The sequence below is a fragment of the Capra hircus genome, chromosome 25 (genome assembly GCF_001704415.2).
Source record: "Capra hircus breed San Clemente chromosome 25, ASM170441v1, whole genome shotgun sequence".
Lineage (NCBI taxonomy): Eukaryota > Metazoa > Chordata > Mammalia > Artiodactyla > Bovidae > Capra > Capra hircus.
In genome coordinates, this window is record NC_030832.1 from 41457723 (window position 1) to 41479847 (window position 22125).

The following is a 22125-nucleotide window of genomic DNA, read 5'->3' on the forward strand; positions in this document are numbered from 1 at the left end:
ATGGTGAATTTATATTCCTGTACATGAAAGTCGCGTCTGGTATCTGGTTCAGCTTCTCGCAGAAGTCCCTGTAGCTTCCCCCCGCCGCATCTGTTCGTCCCTATCCTCTCACGCCCTCCTCCCCACCGCCTCCTTACCTGCTTTCACAGAACTACTTCCCGAGCAAGCAGGACATCCTGCTGGCAAGGAAGGCCACCAAGGGCATTGTGGAACACGACTTTGTCATCAAGAAGATCCCCTTCAAGATGGTGGACGTGGGCGGCCAGCGGTCCCAGCGCCAGAAGTGGTTCCAGTGCTTCGACGGGATCACGTCCATCCTGTTCATGGTCTCGTCCAGCGAGTATGACCAGGTGCTCATGGAGGACAGGCGCACCAACCGCCTGGTGGAGTCCATGAACATCTTCGAGACCATTGTCAACAACAAGCTCTTCTTCAACGTCTCCATCATCCTGTTCCTCAACAAGACGGACCTGCTGGTGGAGAAGGTGAAGACGGTCAGCATCAAGAAGCACTTCCCGGACTTCCGGGGCGACCCGCACAGGCTGGAGGACGTGCAACGCTTCCTGGTCCAGTGTTTCGACCGGAAGAGGCGGAACCGCAGCAAGCCCCTGTTCCACCACTTCACTACCGCCATCGACACCGAGAACATCCGCTTCGTGTTCCACGCCGTGAAGGACACCATCCTGCAGGAGAACCTGAAGGACATCATGCTGCAGTGACGGCCCGCCCTGGCCCCGCCGGCCCGCCCTCGCCCCGCCGGCCGCGGGCCGGGCCTGCCCGCCTGCGCGAGGTCCCGACCCCGAGCCCTGGACACCGGGCTCGGGGTGCAAGGCCCACGCTCGCCCGCAGGAGGGGGCGCATGGACGCAGCTACTGAACCCTGGGGACTCGTGAAACTACTGAAAGTCCAGCGGTCACTGTGATGTTGCCGTGTGACGCCTGAACCACAGCCTTCTCTTCTTACAGAAGCCGCTCCTTTTCTGACACAGTTTAATCGGGGACTGCGTGTCTGCACGCACGCTCTGTTTTAGTGACCGAGACGCAAACACTGGCGTCTCTTCTCTCCAACTAGTGAGTGCTTGGTGGGGCATTGCCTGGCGGGGTCCTAGGGGTTTGGAGGAGGGGAAGTGCGGGCTGAGCTCCGGGGGGCCCACCACCACCTCCCTGAGGGGGCGAGTTGCCTTTTCAGTCTCTGGTGCCAATTTTCCGAGAGGCCCCAGCCCCGGCCGTTAGGTTAGAGGTGGGGAGTGAGAGCCCGCAGGGGACTTGCCTTAACGCCCCCACACCTGTGCCTTCCTCCCGCCTGTCCTATCAGCCACGGCCCGCAGGGGAGGTGTGGGCCGGGCGCTGCCTTGAATCCCCCCTCCTCTTTGCCCGGGGTGGGGGGTGGTGCCTGCTTGCCCTGTGCCCACCCCTGCCCCTCCACGGAGCCCTCACACCAGCTGGCCTTGCGGACTGCCCTCCATCTCCCAGTCGTCTCACACATGTGGTCGGCTCGGGGAGCCCGCCGTCTCTGGGGGAAGCCGCGTGCCCCCTCCTCTCGGGGCCCCCTGAGAGCTGGCGGCGGGGCCCGCAGCGCCTCCCTTAACACCCCAGGCTCCACTGCCTCCCTAGACGGCAGGTTCTCATCACCGTCCCTCGCTTCCACTAACACCCACACACTCATCGGAAGCACTGTTGGCGGCGGCCGCCTCTGGGGGCCGCTGCGGAGGCTGAAGTGGCGCCGTGTGCCGTGAGCCTGACCCTCGGGGAACGTGTCTGGCTGCCCTGCCCAGGTGTCTCTCACTGTGTTTAAAAATACATTGCATCCCAAACCAGTCCCCGCCACATATGACTCTGCTCAACAGTGTCCGGTGTGCTGAGGCCTTGTCCAGCATTTAAACAAGGAAAAGGCTTCCTCCACCAGCGGCCCAGCCTGTGCCTGTGGCTGAGGGCCGCGCTGCTCCCGGCCTGCGTCCCAGCGGGGGTCCTGCTCCCCTTCACCAGCAGATAAACTGATCCAGCTCATGGCAGATGCTCGCCCAGGAGGAAAGGGAGGGGCAGACGTGCTTCTGAGTCATCCTTGTTATCCAGCATTTAATGAGGAGACCGCGTGAAATCCTGTTTCTCTCTGGGCCCTCAAGATTTCCTGTCCATGTTTGCCGGGGTTTGGGCTCTTTTTGGCTGGAGAAAAGTTGCTGTTTTTGTACTGCTTCCTGTGGCTCTTTGTAAACCGAAAGGACGTGCCCGGGATCAGGGCCAGTGACCAGGTTTAAAGGAGAAAGAACCCTCTGGATAGACTGTGTCCGGGCATCCTGAGACCCCACCGTCCTCGGGGCTCAAGCGCCCCTCGCCCACAGGTTCCCATCGCACATGTGTGTGCAGATCCTCTTCTGCCAACCTGGAAACCACCCCTCGAGCTGGCAGAGGCGGCGGCCCCGAGGTGGGTGTGGCCAGCTTGTGAACGGCTTGCTGGCGAGTTGGCGCCCACCTGGTCAGAGAGCGCGGTTTGTCCTTCAGACGGTGAGTCGTGGCTGCCGGCTCACCCTCAGACCCGGGAGCGAGCTCACATTGAGTGGCCGTGACTGTGCTGATGTATCCTGGGAGGCAGGGCACGGCCTGGCCCAGACCTGACCCACTTCCTTCCCTTCGGCCAGGAGCTGTCCTCGTGCTGAGCTGAGCGGGCGTGAGAGCACTCAGCCCTCCGTTCCGGGATCTGTGCTCATCAGAAACAGGGACGGCTCCGCAGGCACCACTGAAACCATCCGCAGCCTTTCCACACATAGTTATAGTCACTTCTCTCCCAGCCTTAGGCCTTTGTATTGTTTTAATCTCACCGTTACCCGCGATTTGCTGTCTTTTATATTGAGATGTTGGAGCAGGAGATGGTCTGCCTCATCTATCATTGCAAAAATGTAACAATAAACTTCCTCGAACTAAGACTTCCTCCTCCTCCTCGTAGTCACACTGTTCACACCTAAGGACACGTGCATTTTTTTACTATGTTTTTTTAACTTCAGTTTGTAGAGAAATTGTCTCAGAGATATTGCATTATAGCTTTGTAATTTATAGAGATCTCTAGACTCCTTATTCTTGTAATTTTTTTTACTTCTTTGATAAAAATGAGTCAGGTTATTTCAACTCTTAAGATCAGGAAATCATCTTGAAACAAGATCCTTAGTTCTGACCGACTAACTCAGGCATCCTGGGAACAGACACTCGCTGCCTCGACGCCCTGAGCAAAGGCAGCGTCGGGGCAAGAGTCGTCAGAGCGAGTTGCTCTCGGCTTGCGCTCCGTGCGCGGCGTCTCTGCCTCAGCAGGAGGGGCTGGCTTGACGATCTGACCGCCTTCGATCTCTGGATATTTATTAAAATAAATCCTTAGTTTTTCTTAATGAAAAATATCACTCAGCATTCAAAGCCAACATGCAACTTTTCAGTCCCCAAGTTCAGAGCCCTTGGAGAACTCAAGCCCTGATGGTCCGTGAAGGTTGTCACTTGTCGATCACAGCTCTTCTTTCCACACTTGGGACACAAGGCGACCAGGAGAGCTGCCACCAACACGGTTCTGTGTGGACACCTCTGGAGCACGGCTTCAGGACCGGGAGGGGCGGCAGGAGCACAGACACGCATGTGCGAGAGGGAGGCCCTGAGCCCACCTGCTGGGGGAGACCTGGGACAGACGTGGGCGTGTCCAGAGACGGGAGGCGGGGGAGCCCAGGGGAGGCGGGCCAGCGTGCCCAGAAAACGGGAACCCAGCGCCGCAGGGCAAGAGCGGCTCCCAGTCACCGGAGCTCGTGGCACCCGATTCTTTTCCAAAGCAACGTGCACAGTGTCCACGGCCGTCGCCTGGCAAGGCGCTGTGTACATCCGTGTGCGGGGCCTCAGCGGCCCGAGGTAGGCAAGGCAGCCCCCTGCCCACCCCAGGGCAGAGCAGAGCAGAGACGCTGCCCGCCCCAGAGCAGAGCAGAGATGCTGCCTGCCCCTGCAGAGAAGCGTGTGTTCCTCACCCACGTGCCTGGGGGCCTGGCTTTTTGGGTTCCGGTTTCCTTGTGTAGAGGTTGGACCACAGGGCACCCTGGGTCCACATTCCGGGATTCCTGGGTGGTTTCTCTGCACCTGGGGTCGCGAGCCATGGAGCAGAGCCGTGGAGGCCCCCCCAGGCCCAAGGCCGTGGCCCGAGTCCCTGCCTCACTGCCCATCAGGCCGCCTCGGGAGGAGGGCGCCGCGGGCGTTCCGTGTGGTTCAGGGAGGCAGGGGCGGGCTTCCCGCTGGCCTCGGACAGCTCACCCCATCTCTTTGGCGCCAGCTTCTCCCTAAGGTCCGTCAGGTGTGCCCCGCAGTCTCGCTCTTGAGTGACACCTGGAAGCTCGGGGAGCTCCGTGTGAAGGAAAAGACAGGGCCTGCTGCGAGGTTGGTGCCGGGCCTGCCGGGGGCTGGGTGCTTGCTGAGGCTCCACGTGGCCCAGGTGTCCCCGCTGTGCTGGTGTCTCCCTGGTGCAAACCTGCTTCGAGAGACAGCAGGAGCAGCACGTGTCACCAGAAGCCAGGAGTCCTCGGGTGTCCCGACAGGAGGGCCCCTCCGAGGAATCCGTGCCTGAGTGTAGCAGGGGCGGGAAGTGGGGTGACTCTGACCACAAGATTCCTGCCTTGGAACAGCCCCCGCAGGGCGGCAGGGCCCTCCCCAGCTGACTGGGGTGTGGGGCTCTTCCTACAGGGACCCAAAGTTGTGGGACCGTGAACACGGCTCATGGCTCGCCTCACAGAAGCACACGCCTGGCTCCACTGGGAACTGGGGTCCCCACTTCTGAACTGGTTAGGAAGGTGGGGGTTTTCTTGTGTGGGGGGCTGGGGAGGGTAACACAAACCCGAGTGAAACGCTGGGGCAGCTTCCGGGCTTCTGGGCCGGCAGCAAGCGGCTGGGCTGAGCCGCGCGAGGTCCCCATCGACCCGGTCTGTCCATCGGTTCCAGGCTTGTCACTCAGGCGCCTTTTAATCAGCAGTGGATGCCCTTTCTCTTGTGCTTTCAAAAGCTGATCCCTGCAGTGAGCACGGCCCAGCTCTTCAAGTCTGGGAGGCGACCTTCAGGACCACGGGGCTGTGGGCTGCGTATGCCCCCGGGAGCCGACAGGAGTCCACGTTGGGGCAGCTGAGAGCGCGACGCTGGGTGGGGGTAAACAGGCCCTCGCCTCCCTGCCCTGGTGCCCCTGGGGCCCGTTCAGCGGCTCATCCCTCCAGCTGGTTCCAGAATCCCTCTGCTCAGGCAGAGACTGGGAGCGCGGTGCCCATTCCGTGGTGTGCAGCCTCAGCCCTGATTGGTGACAGGCGAGGGACAGGCCAGTGGGGACCCACGGCAGCCTGAGCGCTTTGAGGTGGCTTCAGGGGTGAACCACGCAGGTGAACCCTCTGGCCGGGGGGCCCCACCCCCTCCATGCGGGGCCTGGCCCCGGGGGGAGCCTCCTGCAGCCTTGGGGTGATCCAGGAGTTCTCCCACCACCGGCTGTCAAGATGCCCTGGAAGAGGTTGGCACCCGCAGTAGGCAGAGGGCTGTCACCCAGGTGGAGAGAATTCAGATCACAGGCTTGACCCGACAGCCAGGCTGACCAAGCCCATCCTCCACAGCTTCCCCGCCCGCCCCAGCCACCTGCGGAGCCTGGGTGCCTTTTCCAGGTTAGCTGCAGCAGGTAGCTGGAGCCTGTGGAGGGTCTGGAAGCCGGGGGAGAGGGTGTGCGGGCAGGCTGTGACACCGGGCCACGCTCCCCATCTCCTCAACTGTCAGACTCTTCAGCCGGCCTTGGTATTGAGAAATTTGAAATAGATCTCTGTTGAGTCTGTCACCTCTGAAATCTTACAGCATTACCTTTCAACCTGTTAACGCAAATCACAAAACATTCCAAATGTCTTTCTTTTCTTTCGGTCCATTCGAACCAGCTGAAAACGGGCCGGTGTGGTGGTCTCTGTTGACAGGAGAGCAGCCAGGGAGTTCCTGTTGCGCGCCTGCCCCCGCCCCGCCCTCGGCTCAGCCTCCGTGGTGGACCCCACAGGGGCCTGGGCCAGGACAGCGCCCAGCTTGGTGTTCCCTGGGGACGGAGCCCCGAGCTCATCCAGGGTCTTTACACTCAGAAAGGAAACTCCCCGGGCTGTCGCTGCAGCTCACGCCACCCCCGCCTTCACCCCCAGCACCAGCGGTGGAACAGGCCTCTGTGCTCAACCTGTGTCCCAGCTTGAGAGACGCGTGACCAGTGTAAAAAGTGTACTGTACAGCCACGGTGGTTAGTTGAACGTGTTTTGTATATATGACTTTTATAAAACAATTAAAATTCGCCTTAAACGACCTTCTGGTGTGTCGAGTCTCTGCCGTGGTTAGCGAGGCCCCGGGTCCTTGGTCCCCGAGTACAGAGTCGCCTGCAGGCCTCCTGGGAGCAGCCCTGCTCCGGCTCAGCGGGGGCCCCGGTGGGCACCGTGTGCAGGGTACCAGGCGGGAGAGGTGCGGGGTCTGGGCCTCAGGCTCTGCCCATCCCCAGTGTGCCCTCCACCGACTCGATGCCCGTCCCAGGCGGGGACCCACACACCGTGCAGTGTGGACGCAGCCGTGTCGGAACTACAGTCACGGCAGAGAGAACATCTAGGTGATGTTAGTACAAACAGAAATAATGACCCCCCGCAAAAAAAAAAAAAAAAAGCACCTTTCATTATATCACATCAGAAGCATGAAGCTTGATCCTGGGAAGCATGGACACGGGGAACAAGCATCTGTGAGGTGACCCAGGTCGGGGATAAGGTTTCTTTTAACTTTGGGCAGAGGGACAGAACAGGAGGTATCTAGCGGATGTGTGTTGGGTGGACGAGTCGTGGGTAAATAAATAAAGACTCTTACGGTCTGTTCCCATCAACGACCGTCCAGGTCTCCGAGAGGAAGCCCTTCCGAGGAGAGGCGGATGTCCCGTTTCTAGAAAGCACTGGCAACCCCACAAGTAGATCCCCATGGGCACTGAGCATCATTCCCAGTGGGAAGGAACTCATCACACTCAAGTGACAGATGCTTTTCAGTTAGACTTCTGGAATTGCATCCACCACCACCCCCCCCCCCGCCCCCGGAGATTCAGATTGTATAGTGTTAATTTGGAGAACGAAAATGTGATGTGTAAGCATTTAAAACAGGAATGACACAGAGCTTACTCTGCACTTCAAAGCCGTCTGTAATCCCCGTGTGGAGATGCCTGAAAAAAAGTGAGAGTGGCTCAGTCGTGTCCCAATCTCTGTAGAGTCCATGGGATTCTCCAGGCCAGAACACTGGAGCGGGTAGCCATTCCCTTCTCCAGGGGATCTTCCCAACCCAAGGATGGAACCCAGGTCTCCTGCATTGTAGACAGGCTCTTTACCCGCTGAGCCACACGGGAAGCCCCAGTGCAGATGCCCCAGTGCAGATGCCTCCGTGTAGCTCTGTTTCCACTTGGCCTCTACTTCCATATGTAAGGACAGGGCCGATCGAGTTGTGTGGCTGAAGCTCACAGGGATGTACTGTCCCCGCCGTCCACTGAAGGGGACTCTCCCCAAACGGATGTTCAAGGGAACGTCCTTGGTCCTTCCCACGGGGCAGGGAAGGACGATGGATCGGTACCTTTTCTGGCTGGCGGGGGCCCTCCCTGCCGGGGTTGCTGCTGGCCCAGGTGGACGCGCCTCCCTGCTTCCTGCCTGTGTCTCGAGTGCTAACCTCGGAGGAGCTCCTTCCCGCACCCGCAGCCCCGTGGGGCTCCCCCTCGCCTTCAAGGAACCCCTTTGCCACCAGCTCCGTCACCCCTTTAACCACAAGGGCAGGAGGGCTGTCATAGCAGCAGACCTGCCCCAGGGGAACCCGCAGCCCCGCTGACCGCCGAGGCGGACAGGAGGACAGGGGCAGACACGGCCCCCGCGCTCCCTGCCCGCCCCCCACCCCTGGCTTCAGCTGTGCGGCTCGAGATGAAAGGCCATCCAGCGTAGACAGTCCGTGCCCCCCATTTGAAATCCATTCTTCCTGTGGGCAGGTGTTGGGAGACACAGGGTAAAGAAACCTTTTGTGGCTCAAAGGCTGCAGGAGGGAAAGAGATGGGGCTCCGGCCGCCCTGGGGGCCTCCCGGCAGGCCCCTGCCCCGTCCACGCTGCGGGTGAGTGCGGGCCTGACTGGTTCCCCACGGACCACAGGCCAGTGAGAGGCCCTCACATGTCCCCATGGTGACTGCAGAGAGCCACAAAGAACAGCACCGTGTCTCTGGACTATCCCGGGCCCCTGGGGAAGCCACGGGGCCTGAGGGGCCTCCCAGCTGTGCTGGGCCGCAAGCTGTGCGGGGCGGGGCGGGGCGGGCAGCTGTGCGGGGCGGGGTGGAGGGGGGCGGGGAGGGGCGGGGGAGGGGCTGGGAGGGGGTGGGGGCGGGGCGGGGTGGGGGCGGGGCGGGCAGCTGTGCGGGGCAGGCAGCCCTGGGCGTCCCAGGCCGGGCACCCAGAGAGCCTTGATGGAGGTGCGGGCTCGTGGCATCTGCAGAGGCCTCACGTGGAGCCGGCTTCGTTTCTGGCCAATCTGTTGTGAGCTGGGGTCGTCCAGGAGGCCGTGCAAGGGGGCCCGGTCCTGAGGGTCCTCTCCGGTGGCCCAGGGTGGGGGTGCTGCTGCGTCCCCTGGCCTCTTTGCCCAGCGTGTCCTCGGTCGCCCTGGGTCGTCACTGAGGTGGGGGGCCTGGACCGAATACGCCATGGCCCCTGGACACTTCTTGGAAATTGCTTTTTAAAATAAACCCCCGACATAAGCTTGTTTTCGTTTGCCTCTTGACCCAAGAAGCTGAGTTCAAAAATAAATCTGGTTATTCTGGGTTCTCCCCGACGACGAAGGTGCTGGAGAAGGCAAGGTTCTGGGGGAGCTCCCCCCCGGGGCTCCTCCTCACAGCAGCACGTGTGTTCACAGCCTATTGCTCTGGGGCCCTCAACTCACTGTTTCCTGGGGTTCCCGGGGTCCTCTGTGCAGTCACCCCACAGCCGTCAGGACGGGGCTGGCCTCGCTGGAGACCCTGGGAGCGGGCAGGGGTCCCCGGTGCCTGCTGCCCTCTGCACCCTGGCCACGGCGGCCAGACGAGGCCTCAGTCCACCCCCTGGGGCATGGGCTCCAGCTCAGATCAGGAGCTGCCAGGAGGAGCCCCGGTCCTCCCGGCCTTCACCAGGGTAAAAATACTCCTGCAGGGCCTCGCCCGCTCTGTACAAACAAGTCAGCGAGGCCCCGGGACTCTGGGCTTTGTTTAAGTTGGCATCTTCACCCAAGAGAGCCGGCCACCCACCCAGGCCACTCCCCGCCCCAAAGGGCTGTGGCTGTCGGACAGCCTCCCGGTCTTCTTAGAACCCCGGGCGGCAGGGCGAGGGCTGCCACTGCGTGGGTAGGAGTCCGGGTACAGCGCCCCTGCACAGACTCTCCTGAGAATGCCCCGGAACACGGAGGATCAGGTCAGATCGGACCTGGTCAGGATTTCAGCCCCAGCTTTGAGGCCTCAGGCAGTGACCACACACACCTCTCCGCTCCCTAAACCTTCAGATGCGATCAGAGTATCTGCTTCACAGGGACGAAGGACTCCCCTGGTGCCCACAAGGGCCAGCTCAAAGAGGGCTATCTGCAGGGACAGGCTGCCTGTCTTTCCCCAAAGGGACGGGGGTCTGCCCGGCCCTGCCCAGCAGGTCCACAGAGCAGCTCCTTGTGGCCTCGCTTGTGGTGTATGTGTCTGTGTCTGTGTGTCAGAGATCAGCTCCTTGTGGCCCCGCCAGTAGTGTGTGTGTGTGTGTGTGTGTGTGTGTATGCACACCCCTGGAATGCTACAGCCGCTCCTTTGAACTTGGTGGGATCTAAATTTGGAGTCTTTGCTTTAATATTAGCTGCTGGCTAAGCTATTGTGTGTTTATTTTCTTAAGCCCTTTCGGAGATTGCCTCCCTCCCAGAAAGGTCTGAATCAGACGTTCCGCAGGACGGTATTAACATGCTCTGGAAACGCGGGGGCGAGGAGGGGCTCGTGGATGGGGGAGGAGGGAGGTCAGGACGACTCTCATCAGGTCCCTCGCCTGACGACGAGCCCGAGCTTCCAAAAGGACGAGGGGCCAGCCACCCCTAGACGGGACGCCGCCTCTCGTCCCCCTCCACTAGCACGGGGTGCCTGCGCTCTGAAGGCAAGTGTGGACATCCCAGCCCCGTGTCCCACAGGAGCGGTGACACGCACATAACGTCACGACCCCAGTGTATCTTCAGCTCCATCGAGCCCCTCCAGCCAGGCCCGTGAGAGAGAGGTGGGCTCGGAGAGGGTCCGTGGGAAAGCTCAGACCCTCTCCTCTGACTCACAGGGCCTTTGACAGATAAGGAGATGACACTGACTTCATGCATCAGCAGAAATAAAAGCCAGGGCCCTCGTTTCTCGGAAACCATTATCTGCAGCTGTTTCAACTCAGCCCATTAAGGTGCCCAGCCGTCCGGTGTCTCGAGCCTGGACTTGGTGATCCGAGACTCTGATTCAAGAGATGGGGCTGGTTACACCCCTCCCCCGCCAAAGTCACTCCCTGGGAGCCGTCCCCAGCTGCTCCCCACTCCCCGCAGGACAGGACCTGGGCTGATACTGGAGCAGGGGGAGGAAGCTGTAATCTCTGCTCCTAGAAGTTTTTTATTTTCAAAACGTCCCTCCCAGCAGCTATCTTCAAAGTATAGTCTGCAGCTGGTGCAGGCCGAGGAGGAAATGGCTTGTCCGTCCCCGTTTCAGGATGCTTTTCTGGGGGCACGCAGCATGGCTGGGAGCCAGAGGCCACGGGTGCAGGTAGACAGTGCTGAGAACTTGGTACTGACCCCCCCGAGCCCCCGGCCCCAGTCTGAGCCAGGCTCTTCTCTGTTACCCGCATGTGTTCTTCCGTCTCTCCAGTCCTTGTTTGTGTGTGTGTGCGTGTGTCTGTGTGTGCGTGTGTCTGTGTGCGTCTGTGTGCGTGTCTGTGTGTCTGTGTCTGTGTGTGTGTCTGTGTGTGTGCCTGTGTCTGTGTGTGTGTGTCTGTGTGTGTGTGTCTGTGTGTGTGCCTGTGTGTCTGTGTGCCTGTGTGTCTGTGTGTGTGTGTGTCTGTGTCTGTGTGTGTGTGTCTGTGTGTGTCTGTGTTGTGTTGTGTCTGTGTGTGTGTCTGTGTGTGTGTCCTGTGTGTGTCTGTGTGTCTGTGTGCTTGTGTCTGTGTGTGTGTCTGTGTGTTTGTGTCTGTGTCTTGTGTGTGTGTCTGTGTGTGTGTCTGTGTCTGTTTGTGTCTGTGTGTGTGTCTGTGTGTTGTTGTGTGCTGTGTGTCTGTGTGTGTGCGTGTGCTGTGTCTGTGTGTGTGTGTCTGTGTGGTGCCTGTGTGTGTGTCTGTGTGCTGTGTGTCTGTGTGTGTGTCTGTGTGCTGTGTGTCTGTTCTGTGTGTGTGTCTGTGTGTGTCTGTGTGTGTGTGTCTGTGTGTGTGTCTGTGTGTCTGTGTGTGTGTGTCTGTGTGTGTGTCTGTTGTGTGTGTCTGTGCTGTGTCTGTGTGTGTGTGTGTCCTGTGTGTGTGCTGTGTGTCTGTGTCTGTGTGTGTTGTGTCTGTGTGTGTGCTGTGTTGTGTCTGTGTGTCTGTGTCTGTGTGTTGTGTCTTGTGTTGTCTGTGTGTCTGTGTGTGTGTTGTGTGTGTGTGTCTGTGTGTCTGTGTGCTGTCTGTGTGTCTTGTGTCTGTGTGTGTGTTTGTCTGTGTGTGTGTCTGTGTGTGTGTGTGTGTGTGTGTCTGTGTGCTGTGTCTGTGTGTCTGTGTGCTGTGTCTGTGGTGTGTCTGGTGTGTGGTCTGTGTGTGCTGTCTGTGTGTGTGTCTGTGTGTGTGTCTGTTGTGTCTGTGGTGTCTGTGTGCTGTCTGTGTGTGTGTCTGTGTGTGTCTGTGTGTGTCTGTGTGTGTGTCTGTGTGTGCTGTGTCTGTGTGTGTGTCTGTGTGTGTGTGCTGGTGTGGTGTGTGGTCTGTGGTGTGTGTGTGTCTGTGTGTGTGTGTCTGTGTGCCTGTGTGTCTGTGTGCTGTGTGTGTGTCTGTGTGTGTCTGTGTGCCTGTGTGTGTGTGTCTGTGTGTCTGTGTTTGTGTCTGTGTGTTTGTGTGTCTGTGTGCTGTCTGTGTGTGTGTCTGTGTGTGGTCTGTGTGTCTGTGTGTGTGTGTCTGTGTGTGTGTGTCCTGTGTGTGTGTGTCTGTGTGCTCTGTGTCTGTGTGTGTGTCTGTGTGTGTTTGTGGTGTCTGTGTGTGTGCCTGTGTCTGTGTGTGTGTGTCTGTGTGTGTCTGTGTGTGTGTGCCTGTGTGTGTGTCTGTGTGTGTGTCTGTGTGTCTGTGTGTGTGTGTCTGTGTGTGTCTGTGTGGTGTGTCTGTGTGTGTGTCTTGTGTTGTCTGTGTTGTGTGTGTCTGTGTGTCTGTGTGTGTGTGTCTGTGTGTGTCTGTGTGTGTCTGTGTGTGTGTGTCTGTGTGTGTGTCTGTGTGTGTGTGCTGTGTTGTGTGTCTGTGTGTGTGCGTGTGTGTCTGTGTGTGTGTGTGTCTGTGTGTGTGTGTCTGTGTGTGTCTGTGTGGCTCCGTCGGGACTTTGCTGCAGCACACTGCACCTTTGTTGCATCGTGGAGGAGTTTTCATCACAACACTCAGACTCCAGTTGTGGGTTATGGGCTCTACAGCACTCGAGCTTAGTTGCCCTGTGGCAGGTGGGACCTTAGTTCCCCGACCAGGGATCGAACCTGCGTCCCCTGCACTGCAAACAGTGAAAGTGGGAAGTAGCTCAGTCATTTCCGACTCTTTGCGACCCCATGGACTGTAGCCTACTAGGCTCCTCCATCCCTGGGATTCTCCAGGCAAGCATGCTGGAGTGGGTTGCCATTTCCTTCTCCAGGGGATCTTCCCGACCCAGGGATTGAACCCAGGTCTCCCTCATTGTAGGCAGACGCTTTACCATCTGAGCCACCAGGGAAGACATCCCATCGCAAGGCGGATTCTTAACCACTGGAGACCAGAGAAGTCTCTCCAGTCGTTAATCCCCTGCAGAAGGAAAGCAGGTGGGATTGCGTGGCAGTGTGATGGCCAATCCGGGCAGTGTGTGCTCACAGGGACAGGATTCCACAAGTGCTTTCCCACCGCCCATGCTCCTCCAGAACCTCACCACTCCCCAGTGAAGAGGCGTGAGCCCTACTGGAACCGGCTGTCCTGAGAGGCCACACCTCTCCCACGGGACTCCAGGAAGTCCCGCCTTTGCCCCCCAGGCTACAGGGACCCCAGCCCTGGCCCTCAGCAGCCAGGAGACAGCTCCCCCCGCCACCACCCCTCCCCAACTGGGCCGTCCCACAAGCCAGACTCTCCAGCCCAGGACCAGGGCACACCTTCCCAGCTCCCTGCCCACACCGACCCTCCTGAGTGGATAGCTGTCGGGGCTTTACGCCCCCGGGTCTGCTCAGAGATACCCGGGCCTCCTCCTGTTCTTGTGCTGTGCTCTCTGCGGGGTCCGCCCCAGCACACTTCCTGCGAGCCCGGCTCATCCTGTCTCCCCACCAGGTACCTCCAGGTCCTCGTGCAAAACGGAATGGAGTTCTGAAGAGCTGCGGCGTTGCTGCTCTGTTTCCAGGGTGGTCTCACCCCTGTTACGTCTCCCTGGTCTGGGACTTGCCTGGTCAGGTTTCAAAGAGGCTTCGGGCCTCAGCGCTTGTGCGACCACCCTCCTGATTCTGTGTACTTTGTACCGTTGTTCTTAGAAGGCCTCCCCAGACTAAGCTCTGTGCAAAATGTAGGAGCTGCCCCGTTCTTGTCTCCCCAGACGAGAAGATAGCTGCTCCGGCCTCCCGGGCCCCCAACCCTCCCCCCTATCCATCACACTATGGGAGCCCTGCTGTTGGGACCAGAAGCATCCCCGCAGGACTCGCGAGCCACAGCCCAGGGCGGGTGAGAAGGAAAACAGGGTCAGTCTGTCACAAAAACACATCAGATGTGTGTGCACAGAAGGAGCCTCGGAGAACCGGGAGCAAAATCTGACATAATTAAAGGCAGACAGATGCCTCTACTGGGGCGGTGGGTGTTTTAACATCTAAATCGCTTGTTCTCTCAGCAACTGGCAGAACTAGACCAAAAAACAGACACGGATGTTCTGAACAAAACCCTAACCCCCTGCCCTCGTGGATGTGGGGTCCAGGCTGTCCAGCTGAGCACGGAGCTGCAGTCAGCTCTCACCTTGGTAGGTCCCAGCGGGGCCGCACCGTCCTGCCGCACCATCCCACCGCACCTGGCACCTCCCCCACCCAAGAGTCGGCAGAGGAAACGGCAGGTCTGTGGGCACAGGGTCCCGTAGAGGCGGTGACCACCCCGAGCTTCAGGGAGACGCCTGCGGCAAGTCCCAAGGGTCAGGATGTGGTTAGACCGCAGCAGAGGACCCTTTCTATGGGCACGTGGCGGGGGGTGGAGGGGGCGATCAGTGTAGAGAGAAATGCAACCGCCATGACTTCCCCTCTGAGTGGAGACCCCGCGTGCAGGCTCTGGAAGCTGAGTTTGCAGTAGCGGAGACCCCAGGCTGCAGGAGAAGCGGGCACCTACCCCGCCACCAGCGTCGGGTGGGCCCGAGGATGGCCTTCCGGGCGCCTGGGATGCCCTCCCCGCCAGCCACGTCTCAAGGCCATGTTCGGGACTGGGGGTGCAGCTGCGTCACCCTCTGCTTCCCAAGACACCGTCCCTCCTGCCCCTACTGGGCCTGTGGCACCCCGGAGGCCAGGCAGCCGGTGTCTGGGGACAGGCAGGCGCTGGACGAGTCACACTGGCCACGCTAGTCGTCCTCTGCCTTCCGGCGCCGGGGGGGTGACTCGGCCCTGGATGGCCTGCGAGCGCTCAGCCTCCTCCGGAGGGAGGAGAACGTGTCCCCCAGGACCCTGCGCAGCCCCGCGCCGTCACGGCCACAGGGCAGGTCCTGCCGGGGGGGCGGGAGCCGCCCTGTGAACAGGTCCCAGGGGGCCAGCGCGTCCACGGCGCCGTCCACCTGCTCCAGCTCCCCCTCACTCACATCCCTCTCCAGGGCCTGGATGCAGGCGGCCAGCCAGCGCCCGTGCTCTATCAGGGCCTCCCCCGGACCCTCCGAGGCTGCAAGGGAGCCCAGCCCGTCCTCGGGATCCGGCTCAAGGCCCGCTGGGAAGGCTTGGCTCCAGGCGTCGGGGGACAGGGGCTCCGACAGGCTGCTGCCTGGCTCCGAGTCGCTCTCACAACACAGCCCCGAGTCTGCGCTGCAGGGCAGGGTGTCCTCCGACACGGACGGTTCCCCCACCACCGCCGGGCCTGGCTGCGTCCCCGCTGCCGCTTGTGTCCAGGCGTAGAGTCTCTACGAGGAAGAGACATAGGCTGAGCTGGCCTGACCTGCCACGTCCCTCGCCAGGGAGCCGCCAGGAGACCCAGCCACCCACTCGAGGAGACCCCACCATGCCCGTGACCCTGGGCAGACGTCAGACTCGAACCTCTAAAGACAGCAAACTTGCAGGAGCTCTGCAAGCCTGACGTATTATTCATGGTTTTCACAATGAATGGATAAGGATGTTTCAGATATATACAATGGACTATTACTCAGCCATTAAAAAAGAATGCCATCTGTAGCAACACGGATGCAATTGGATTATCATACTAAGTGAAGTCAGTCAGAAAGAGAAAGGACAGATACCATATGATATCACTTGTATGTGGACTCTAAAATACGGCACTAATGAGCCTATCTATGAAACGGACTCACAGAGAAGATTTTCCACTGCCAAGGGGTGAAGCGTGGGGGAGGGAATGAATGGGAGTTTGGGATTAGCAGATGCAATTATATATAGGATGGATAAGCAAGGTCTTGCTGTATAGCACAAGGAACTTAGTGTCTTGGGATAAAGCATCATAGGAAAAGAATAGAAAAAGTGTACATATGTATATAACTGAATCACTCTGTGACTCAGAAGTTAACATTGTAAATAAACTATACTTCCAATAAAAGAAGAGAAAAAGAAAAGGAATCACCACCTGCCTGTGACCCGCGTCTGCACTGGGGCAGACGACCCTGGCTCCCTGGGCCCTTTCGGGCCCCCCTCCCCGCGGCTCCGCGCGCGGGCGGCAGAGGGCAGCACCGCCCGCCGGCCCGGCCCCTGCCCGGGTGGGCGGGGTTACTCGCTGCCCGCTCCTCCACGGCCGCTCTGGCTTCCTCCGCTTCGGTCTCCGCCCAAGCAGGGAGAAAGGGATGCTGCGCGGCCCCTCGGTGAGGCCGGTGAGGCCGGCGGCGCCCGCAGACAGCCGCGCTAGGACAGGGCTAGCACGCGGTCAGTGCCCGGTAGAGACCGGCTCTAATTAGGGTTGCTGGGAAACAAAGGAGCCGGGCGCCCCCGAGCCCCCTCTGCCGCGGGACAGCCACCAGCACCCGGCCAGGCGCCCGGCTGACGACTCAGCCGGATCCCGAAAGTCCCCGGAGTGACAGCGCGGGCTTCCACACCGCGCCTTGCCCACTCACCTCGTTCCCGCCCCGGCCCCGCCCACTCTCCTCGTTCCCGCCCCCGGCCCCGCCCACTCTCCTCGTTCCCGCCCCGGCCCCGCCCATTCACCGGCGTTCCCCGCCCCCCGGCCCCTCACCGCGTTCCCGCCCCGCCCCGCCCCTCACCGCGTTCCCGCCCCGGCCCCGCCCCTCACCGCGTTCCCGCCCCGGCCCCCCCGCCCCCTCACCTTGTACCTGTCCACCAGCCTGAAGCCCAGCAGGTGCTGCAGCTTGCGCAGGCAGATGGGGCAGAGGTCCAGGGGCCGGCGCAGGGCCTCGTCCACGCGGAGCGCGCCCTGCATGAGGCAGCGGAGCCAGCGGCAGTTCCCCAGGCCCAGAAGGTGACACAGCTCGTGGCACGTGACCTGAGGGAGACGGGGCCACCACCTTGCAGCCTGGAGCCCGCCGCCCACCAGAACCCTGGGACCCCTGGGGAGGGGGGACACGCTGGCAGAAAGGCCAGCGCTGGGGGCCTGGCAGCATGGAGGTTTGGACATCAAAGAGAAGTGAAGTGAAGTCGCTCAGTCATGTCCGACTCTTTGCGACCCTGTGGACTGTAGCCTACCAGGCTCCTCCATCCATGGGATTTTCCAAGCAAGAATACTGGAGTGGGTTGCCATTTCCTTCTCCAAAGAGGCATCAAAGAGACAAGGGCTCAAATCCCAGCCCTGCCTCTTGAGAGCCGTGTGACTGTGGAGAGAGCACTTGGCGTCTCTGAGCCTTAGTGTCCAAGCTCCCTAAAGTAACGGGTGGTTAGCGTATTGTGGGGACTGGACAGCATAACTGGCTGTCCACGCACGTCCTTCTGTCCGACTCCACCTCCCAGCCTCTCCTGGGAGCTTCCCGAGCCTCCAGCCCTTCCCCCTTCCTATCCCCCATCCTCTCCCACCACCTCAGCGGCACCTGGCACCCTGGCCTCCACACCCACCTTGCAGCACTGGACCATCCCCAGGGTGCTGAAGCACATGGCCTGGCCTCCATCCTGCAGGGCCGCCTCGGGGCCACCTGCGGCCGCCTCTACCTCCACCAGGTCAGGCGTGCTGGGCCCCCGCGGCAGGAACTCCCCCGAGAACCGGGCAAAGCTGCAGACACCCACTTCTGGGGGAAGGCAGAGAGGCGGGGGTGCCAGGCGTGGTCTCAGCTCAGGGAGCCCACGGGCAAAGCTCCCCCCAAGGAGTACAGGTCCTGAAGGCCCCACCCTGCCAGGCGTCCCCATGAAGGCGGCCTGGGGCAGATACCTCCCCCTCCTCTGGGAGGGACCGACGTTCCCGGGAGCTCCAGGCCTGTGCCCGAGCCCCAGGGCGGAGGCAGGGGCCCCGGGGGCTGGCTCACCGTGCCCTGGAAGGAATGTGCCGAAGGTGAAGGTCCAGGCCTCGCGGGGGTACAGGTCAGACAGCGTGAGGCCCAGCACACACAGAGCGTCCCCCGGCTTGCTGCTCTTCAGGAAGGACAGGATGCCATCTGCGAGGACAGGGCCAGAGGGCGCAGTGAGGCGGCAACTGGGCACCCCCCGCCCTTGGTCCGTTCCCCTCTTCCCCTGCTTGGCACCAGCTCATCCCAAAGTCAGACATGCCAGTGACATCCCGTGAGGAACGGTCAGAGCTCAGAGCAGCCAGGGTGCACAAGGCGAAGGGGGCCGGGGCACGGCCTCCTCGGGGACAAGTGAGCGCTCAGGCTCTCTGTTCCCAAAAGTGCTTCACGGGAAGAGCCGCAGTAGCCCTGCGCAGCTGACAGACGGCCCTGGAGATGTCACCTCACCCCCAGGACCCGTGCACGTGGTCCTTTCGTGGCAGAAGGGACTTGGCAGATGTGATTAAATGAAAGGTCTCCCAGAGGGAAGGTGATCCTATATTATCCAGCTGGACCTGCTGTAAGCACCAGGGTCCTCCTGGGAGCAGCAGGAAGGTCAGAAAGAGACCTAGAGGGGCTGCAGGGCAACGAAGCTGACCTTGATCTTAATTCAGGGAGACTCTGATCCTCGAGGCTGTTAAGAGAATGCATGTCATTTAAGGTGTTGAGTTACTGCTGAGTAACTGCCCATAGCAGGCGTAGACAGATGGGACACCGGAGATGGAGTGGCGACTGGTGGGGATGTGGAGGAGCCCAGAGACATTGGGCAGAGCAGCTGTGAGGCTACAACCAGGAGAGGGTCTCGGAGTGATCGGAGCAAGAGGAAGAGAAAGATCCTTTCCAAGAGGTGTGGCTATAAAAGGGGGGCAGCGGTGTGTCAAGAAGTAGCAGCAGCTCCTGTCTGGGAGGGGGCGGAGGGCTCAGGCAGGGCCGTGATGTGGAGCTGGGCGTCCACCCGTGGACAGGGGCTCGGGGCCGCAGGTGAGCAGCCGTGTGAGGGGGTGTGGAAGTTCCCCTCTGCCTGCATTTCCTCCGCTGGAAAAGCAAGGTCAGAAATAAGAGGAAGGCAGAGACGTGAGGGTCCTGGGCTCACAGTCCCTCGTTACGAGGGGACCACACAGGCGGGAGGCAGATCTCGACGGCCAGAGTGGGCATGGAGCTGTGGGCTGGGCCTGACAACCTGGGACCCGTTAGCCAGGCAACAGGGCACATGGAGCGGGAAACCCTGGGGGAGTCGTTGCGAGGGAGCTGCTTGAAGCCCCAGCTACAGAGACGATCCCAATGTCGGTACTGACGAGGCCTAGCCCGGCGCTGTCCATAGAAACACAGTGTAGCTAAGACTTAGGTTTTACTAATTTTAAAGTTGATCAGGGCTTCCCTGGTTGTCCAGTGGTTAAGAATCTACCTTGCAATACAAGGGACACCAGTTCGATCCCTCATCCAGCAAGGTCCAGCAGGCTTCAGCACAACGAAGCCTGTGTGCCCCAACTACCGGGCCCACATGCTGCAAATACGAAGCCCACAGGCCCAGAGCCCGTCCTCCGCACAGAGAGTAGCCCCCACTCAGCGGGACTAGAGAAAGCCTGCACATGGCAGTGAAGACCCAGGGATGCCAAAAAAAACGAAAATAAATCTTTAAAAAAATAAAAGATCAAATGGATTTCAGCATATGCATTTTAACCTATCAAAAAATTTAATATATCAGATACTAATGCATTTTACCCTAACCTATCAAAAAATTTAATATATCAGATACTAATGCATTTTACCCTAACCTATCAAAAAATTTAATATATCAGATACTAATGCATTTTACCCTAACGTATCAAAAAATTTAATATATCAGATACTAATGCATTTTACCCTAACCTATCAAAAAATTTAATATATCAAATACTGAAATGTTAGATTGTTTACGTCGTTTTTCATGCTGAATCGTCAACGCGGGTGTGCGTGTGTGCTCAGCAGCCATGCGTGGCCGGTGGCCACCGTCCGGACAGCCCAGGTCCAGGTGTGACCTGAGGCAAGTGGCCGAGGCCTTGGAGGAGAGACCGAGGGGTGTCAGGTCTTGGGGTGGTGCTGACGGTGATGCCTGTTAGAGGTTGAGCTGTGACCGCCAGAACATGATGCGGAAGCCCGGTACCTGAAACGTGACCTTATCTGGGCCCTGGGTTTGCAGACATGATCAAGTTAAGAAGAAGTCAGCCGGGTAGGTCTGATGCAGTTTGCCCAGGGTCCTTATTAGACGAGGATAGACAGTCACACAGGCCGTGACCTGCTGACAGACCTGCTGACCGGGCCAGGGTTCTGGCCTCCAGGCCATGAGACGATGAGGCGCTGCTGTTCTAAGCCCCCCGATGCTGTGCTTCCTCACCGCGTCCCCAGGAAATGAACGCAGCCGCGAAACCATGGACTCTGACCACAGGAGCTCAGCCCCTCACGAGCTCTGCGCCCCACCTGCCCCGAGCCTTCTTGGGTCCCCTTCCTTCCCCCTGCAGTGCAGTGTGGGACTGGGGGCGGTCTATTCACCAAGCAGAGGGCGGACTTCTGGACCCCCTGCATCTCAGCACTGGGATCTCCAAGGCCCCTGGGGCGGGTGGGCAGATGCTGGGTTCCCCCTGAGTGGGGCAGAAGCAGCCGCAGGCATAATGATGTCGTGCAGGGCAGGGAGGGGCTGGGCCAGGGCTAGTCAGGGCTCCGCAGGCCCCACTCAGACCCTCGGGGGGCGGGGGAAGGCTATGCCCAGGAAGGAGCTGAAGCTACAGCCCAAACACAGAAAGGAGCACGCCCCCTTGGGGAGGCACTCACCCTGGACGCCCTGCAGCGACCCCCGCCCCCCCAACCTCTCCCCTCCACCACTAGAAGACGGCAGAACAAGCCCAGCGGTGGGGACCTGACCTGTGCGCACACCACACGCACTCACCGGTGTGGAGCTGGAGCCTGTCAGGGTCCTGACCCAGGCGACGTGAGCAGTGGATGGAGGCTGCCGCCACCGAGGGCAGGCATCTGACCTGCAGGCCCAGGAAGAAGGCCTCCGTGCAGCTCCGCAGCTGGTCCAGAAGTGCGCTGCCCGCTGGCCCCTCGCTCAGACCTGGGAGCGGAGCAGCACCGTCAGCCCTGCCCAGCCCCTTGCCCCTCCTTGGAGCCCCCACCCGGGACACCGACCCAGGGTGGGAGCCAGGAGACCTGTGAGAAAGCGGCCGCAGGTACCCAGGGGCTGCAGGTACCCACAGGCACAGGTACCTATGGGCTGCAGGTAAATGTGCTTCCGAGCGAGGCTCTGCTTCCGGGGCGGCAGGGCGGCATGGAAGGTCTGGAAGTCCTCGGGGGCCTCTGGGCGGCTAAGGAGCCAGTCAAAGGCCGTGCGGATGAGCAGCGTGCCGAAGAGTGTCCTCTGGGGGTTGTAGGCCTCAGCCAGGAAGAGCCTCTCGGCCGGGGAAAAGGTGGCTGTGTAGAGCTGCCGCAGGGCAGGGTCGGTGGACAGCAGCGCATCCTTCAGGGCCCGGGGCCCGAAGCTGAACTCCTCGGCCGGCCGGCACTGCAGCATGACGGGCCTGGCCTCGCCGGGGCGGCCCATGCACCGCCCGGGGCCCGGCCACCGGCTCGTCCACAGCCTTCCTGGGGGCCGAGCGTGACGGCCACACGGGCTCCCCGCTCACAGACCGGGAGTCGAGGACCTGAGAGGCCTGGCTCCACGTGGCGCTGGGCCTCCTGGCCTGTCGGCGCCTGCAGGGACAGGGACGTGCTCCACTGAGCCCCGGAAGTTCCCCAGCACCGCGCCAGTAGGGGAGCCACCAGCAGGGAGAGGGGAGGCCCTGAGCCGCTGGGGAGGCTGGAGGGGCGGGGTGGGGGGGCACAGACGGCAGGGAGGCCGGTGACCACTCACTGCACTGAGAGGGCTTCCCCCCAGACCAGAGGCGCGGGGCTGGCGCCCTCCTGTGGCTCGGAACACCGGCCCCTCCCACTGCACACCCTGCAGAGTGTCCAGGAAGGGCCCAGCTGCCTGCGCTTGACTGAGTCTCCCCAAAGACGCAGGGGTGGAGCGGGCGGGTGGGGAGCCTCGCCAACAGAGATGGAGGGGGAGGCGGCCGAGAGAACGAGCCGGAGGAGCGAGCCGCGCAGAGAACAGATCGGGACCGAGGCCAGAACGGCAGAGTCCTGATTTAGAAAGTCAGGCAGCGAGGCACACCCGCAAACCCTTCTCTGCAGAGCACAGTGGCGAGGCCTCCCAGCCCGCGCTGGAGAAACAGCCACAGCCTGGCTTCTGTGGAAGAAACAAGAA

General features: G+C 60.6%; 2 protein-coding genes across 5 annotated transcripts in view; one reads left to right on the top strand and one right to left on the bottom strand.

Moving 5' to 3' along the window:
• GNA12 (G protein subunit alpha 12) overlaps positions 1 to 3047 on the top strand; it is a 73386-nt gene extending 70339 nt beyond the window's left edge. For all 3 annotated transcript variants that reach the window (XM_018040570.1, XM_018040572.1, XM_018040571.1), the window contains one exon: positions 150 to 3047. In XM_018040570.1, the coding sequence (XP_017896059.1) occupies positions 150 to 719 (570 nt within the window). In that variant the 3' untranslated portion in view covers positions 720 to 3047. The remainder of the gene's footprint in view (positions 1 to 149) is intronic.
• AMZ1 (archaelysin family metallopeptidase 1) lies at positions 13281 to 21562 on the bottom strand. Of its 2 annotated transcripts, XM_018041078.1 has the most exons (6): positions 21087 to 21562; positions 20767 to 20934; positions 17826 to 17954; positions 17422 to 17591; positions 16682 to 16858; positions 13281 to 15320 (listed from the first exon to the last, which is right to left on the bottom strand). In XM_018041078.1, the coding sequence occupies exons 1-6, from the start codon at positions 21418 to 21420 to the stop codon at positions 14775 to 14777; spliced, it is 1524 nt and encodes a 507-aa protein (XP_017896567.1). In that variant the 5' UTR covers positions 21421 to 21562; the 3' UTR covers positions 13281 to 14774. The 2 variants fall into 2 exon arrangements, with proteins under 2 accessions (XP_017896567.1, XP_017896568.1); XM_018041079.1 differs by lacking the exon at positions 17422 to 17591 and having other exon boundaries at positions 15122 to 15320.

What these genes read in the sequence shown, in the direction of transcription:
- AMZ1 (XM_018041078.1), bottom strand. Translation starts at nt 21,420, where the DNA reads ATGGGCCGCCCCGGCGAGGCCAGGCCCGTCATGCTGCAGTGCCGGCCG. An exon ending in CAGGCTCCAGCTCCACACCG is followed by an intron (nt 17,955 to 20,766) that starts GTGAGTGCGTGT and finishes CTGTCCTCGCAG; the next exon opens with ATGGCATCCTGTCCTTCCTG. An exon ending in GGATGGTCCAGTGCTGCAAG is followed by an intron (nt 16,859 to 17,421) that starts GTGGGTGTGGAG and finishes CGTCTCCCTCAG; the next exon opens with GTCACGTGCCACGAGCTGTG.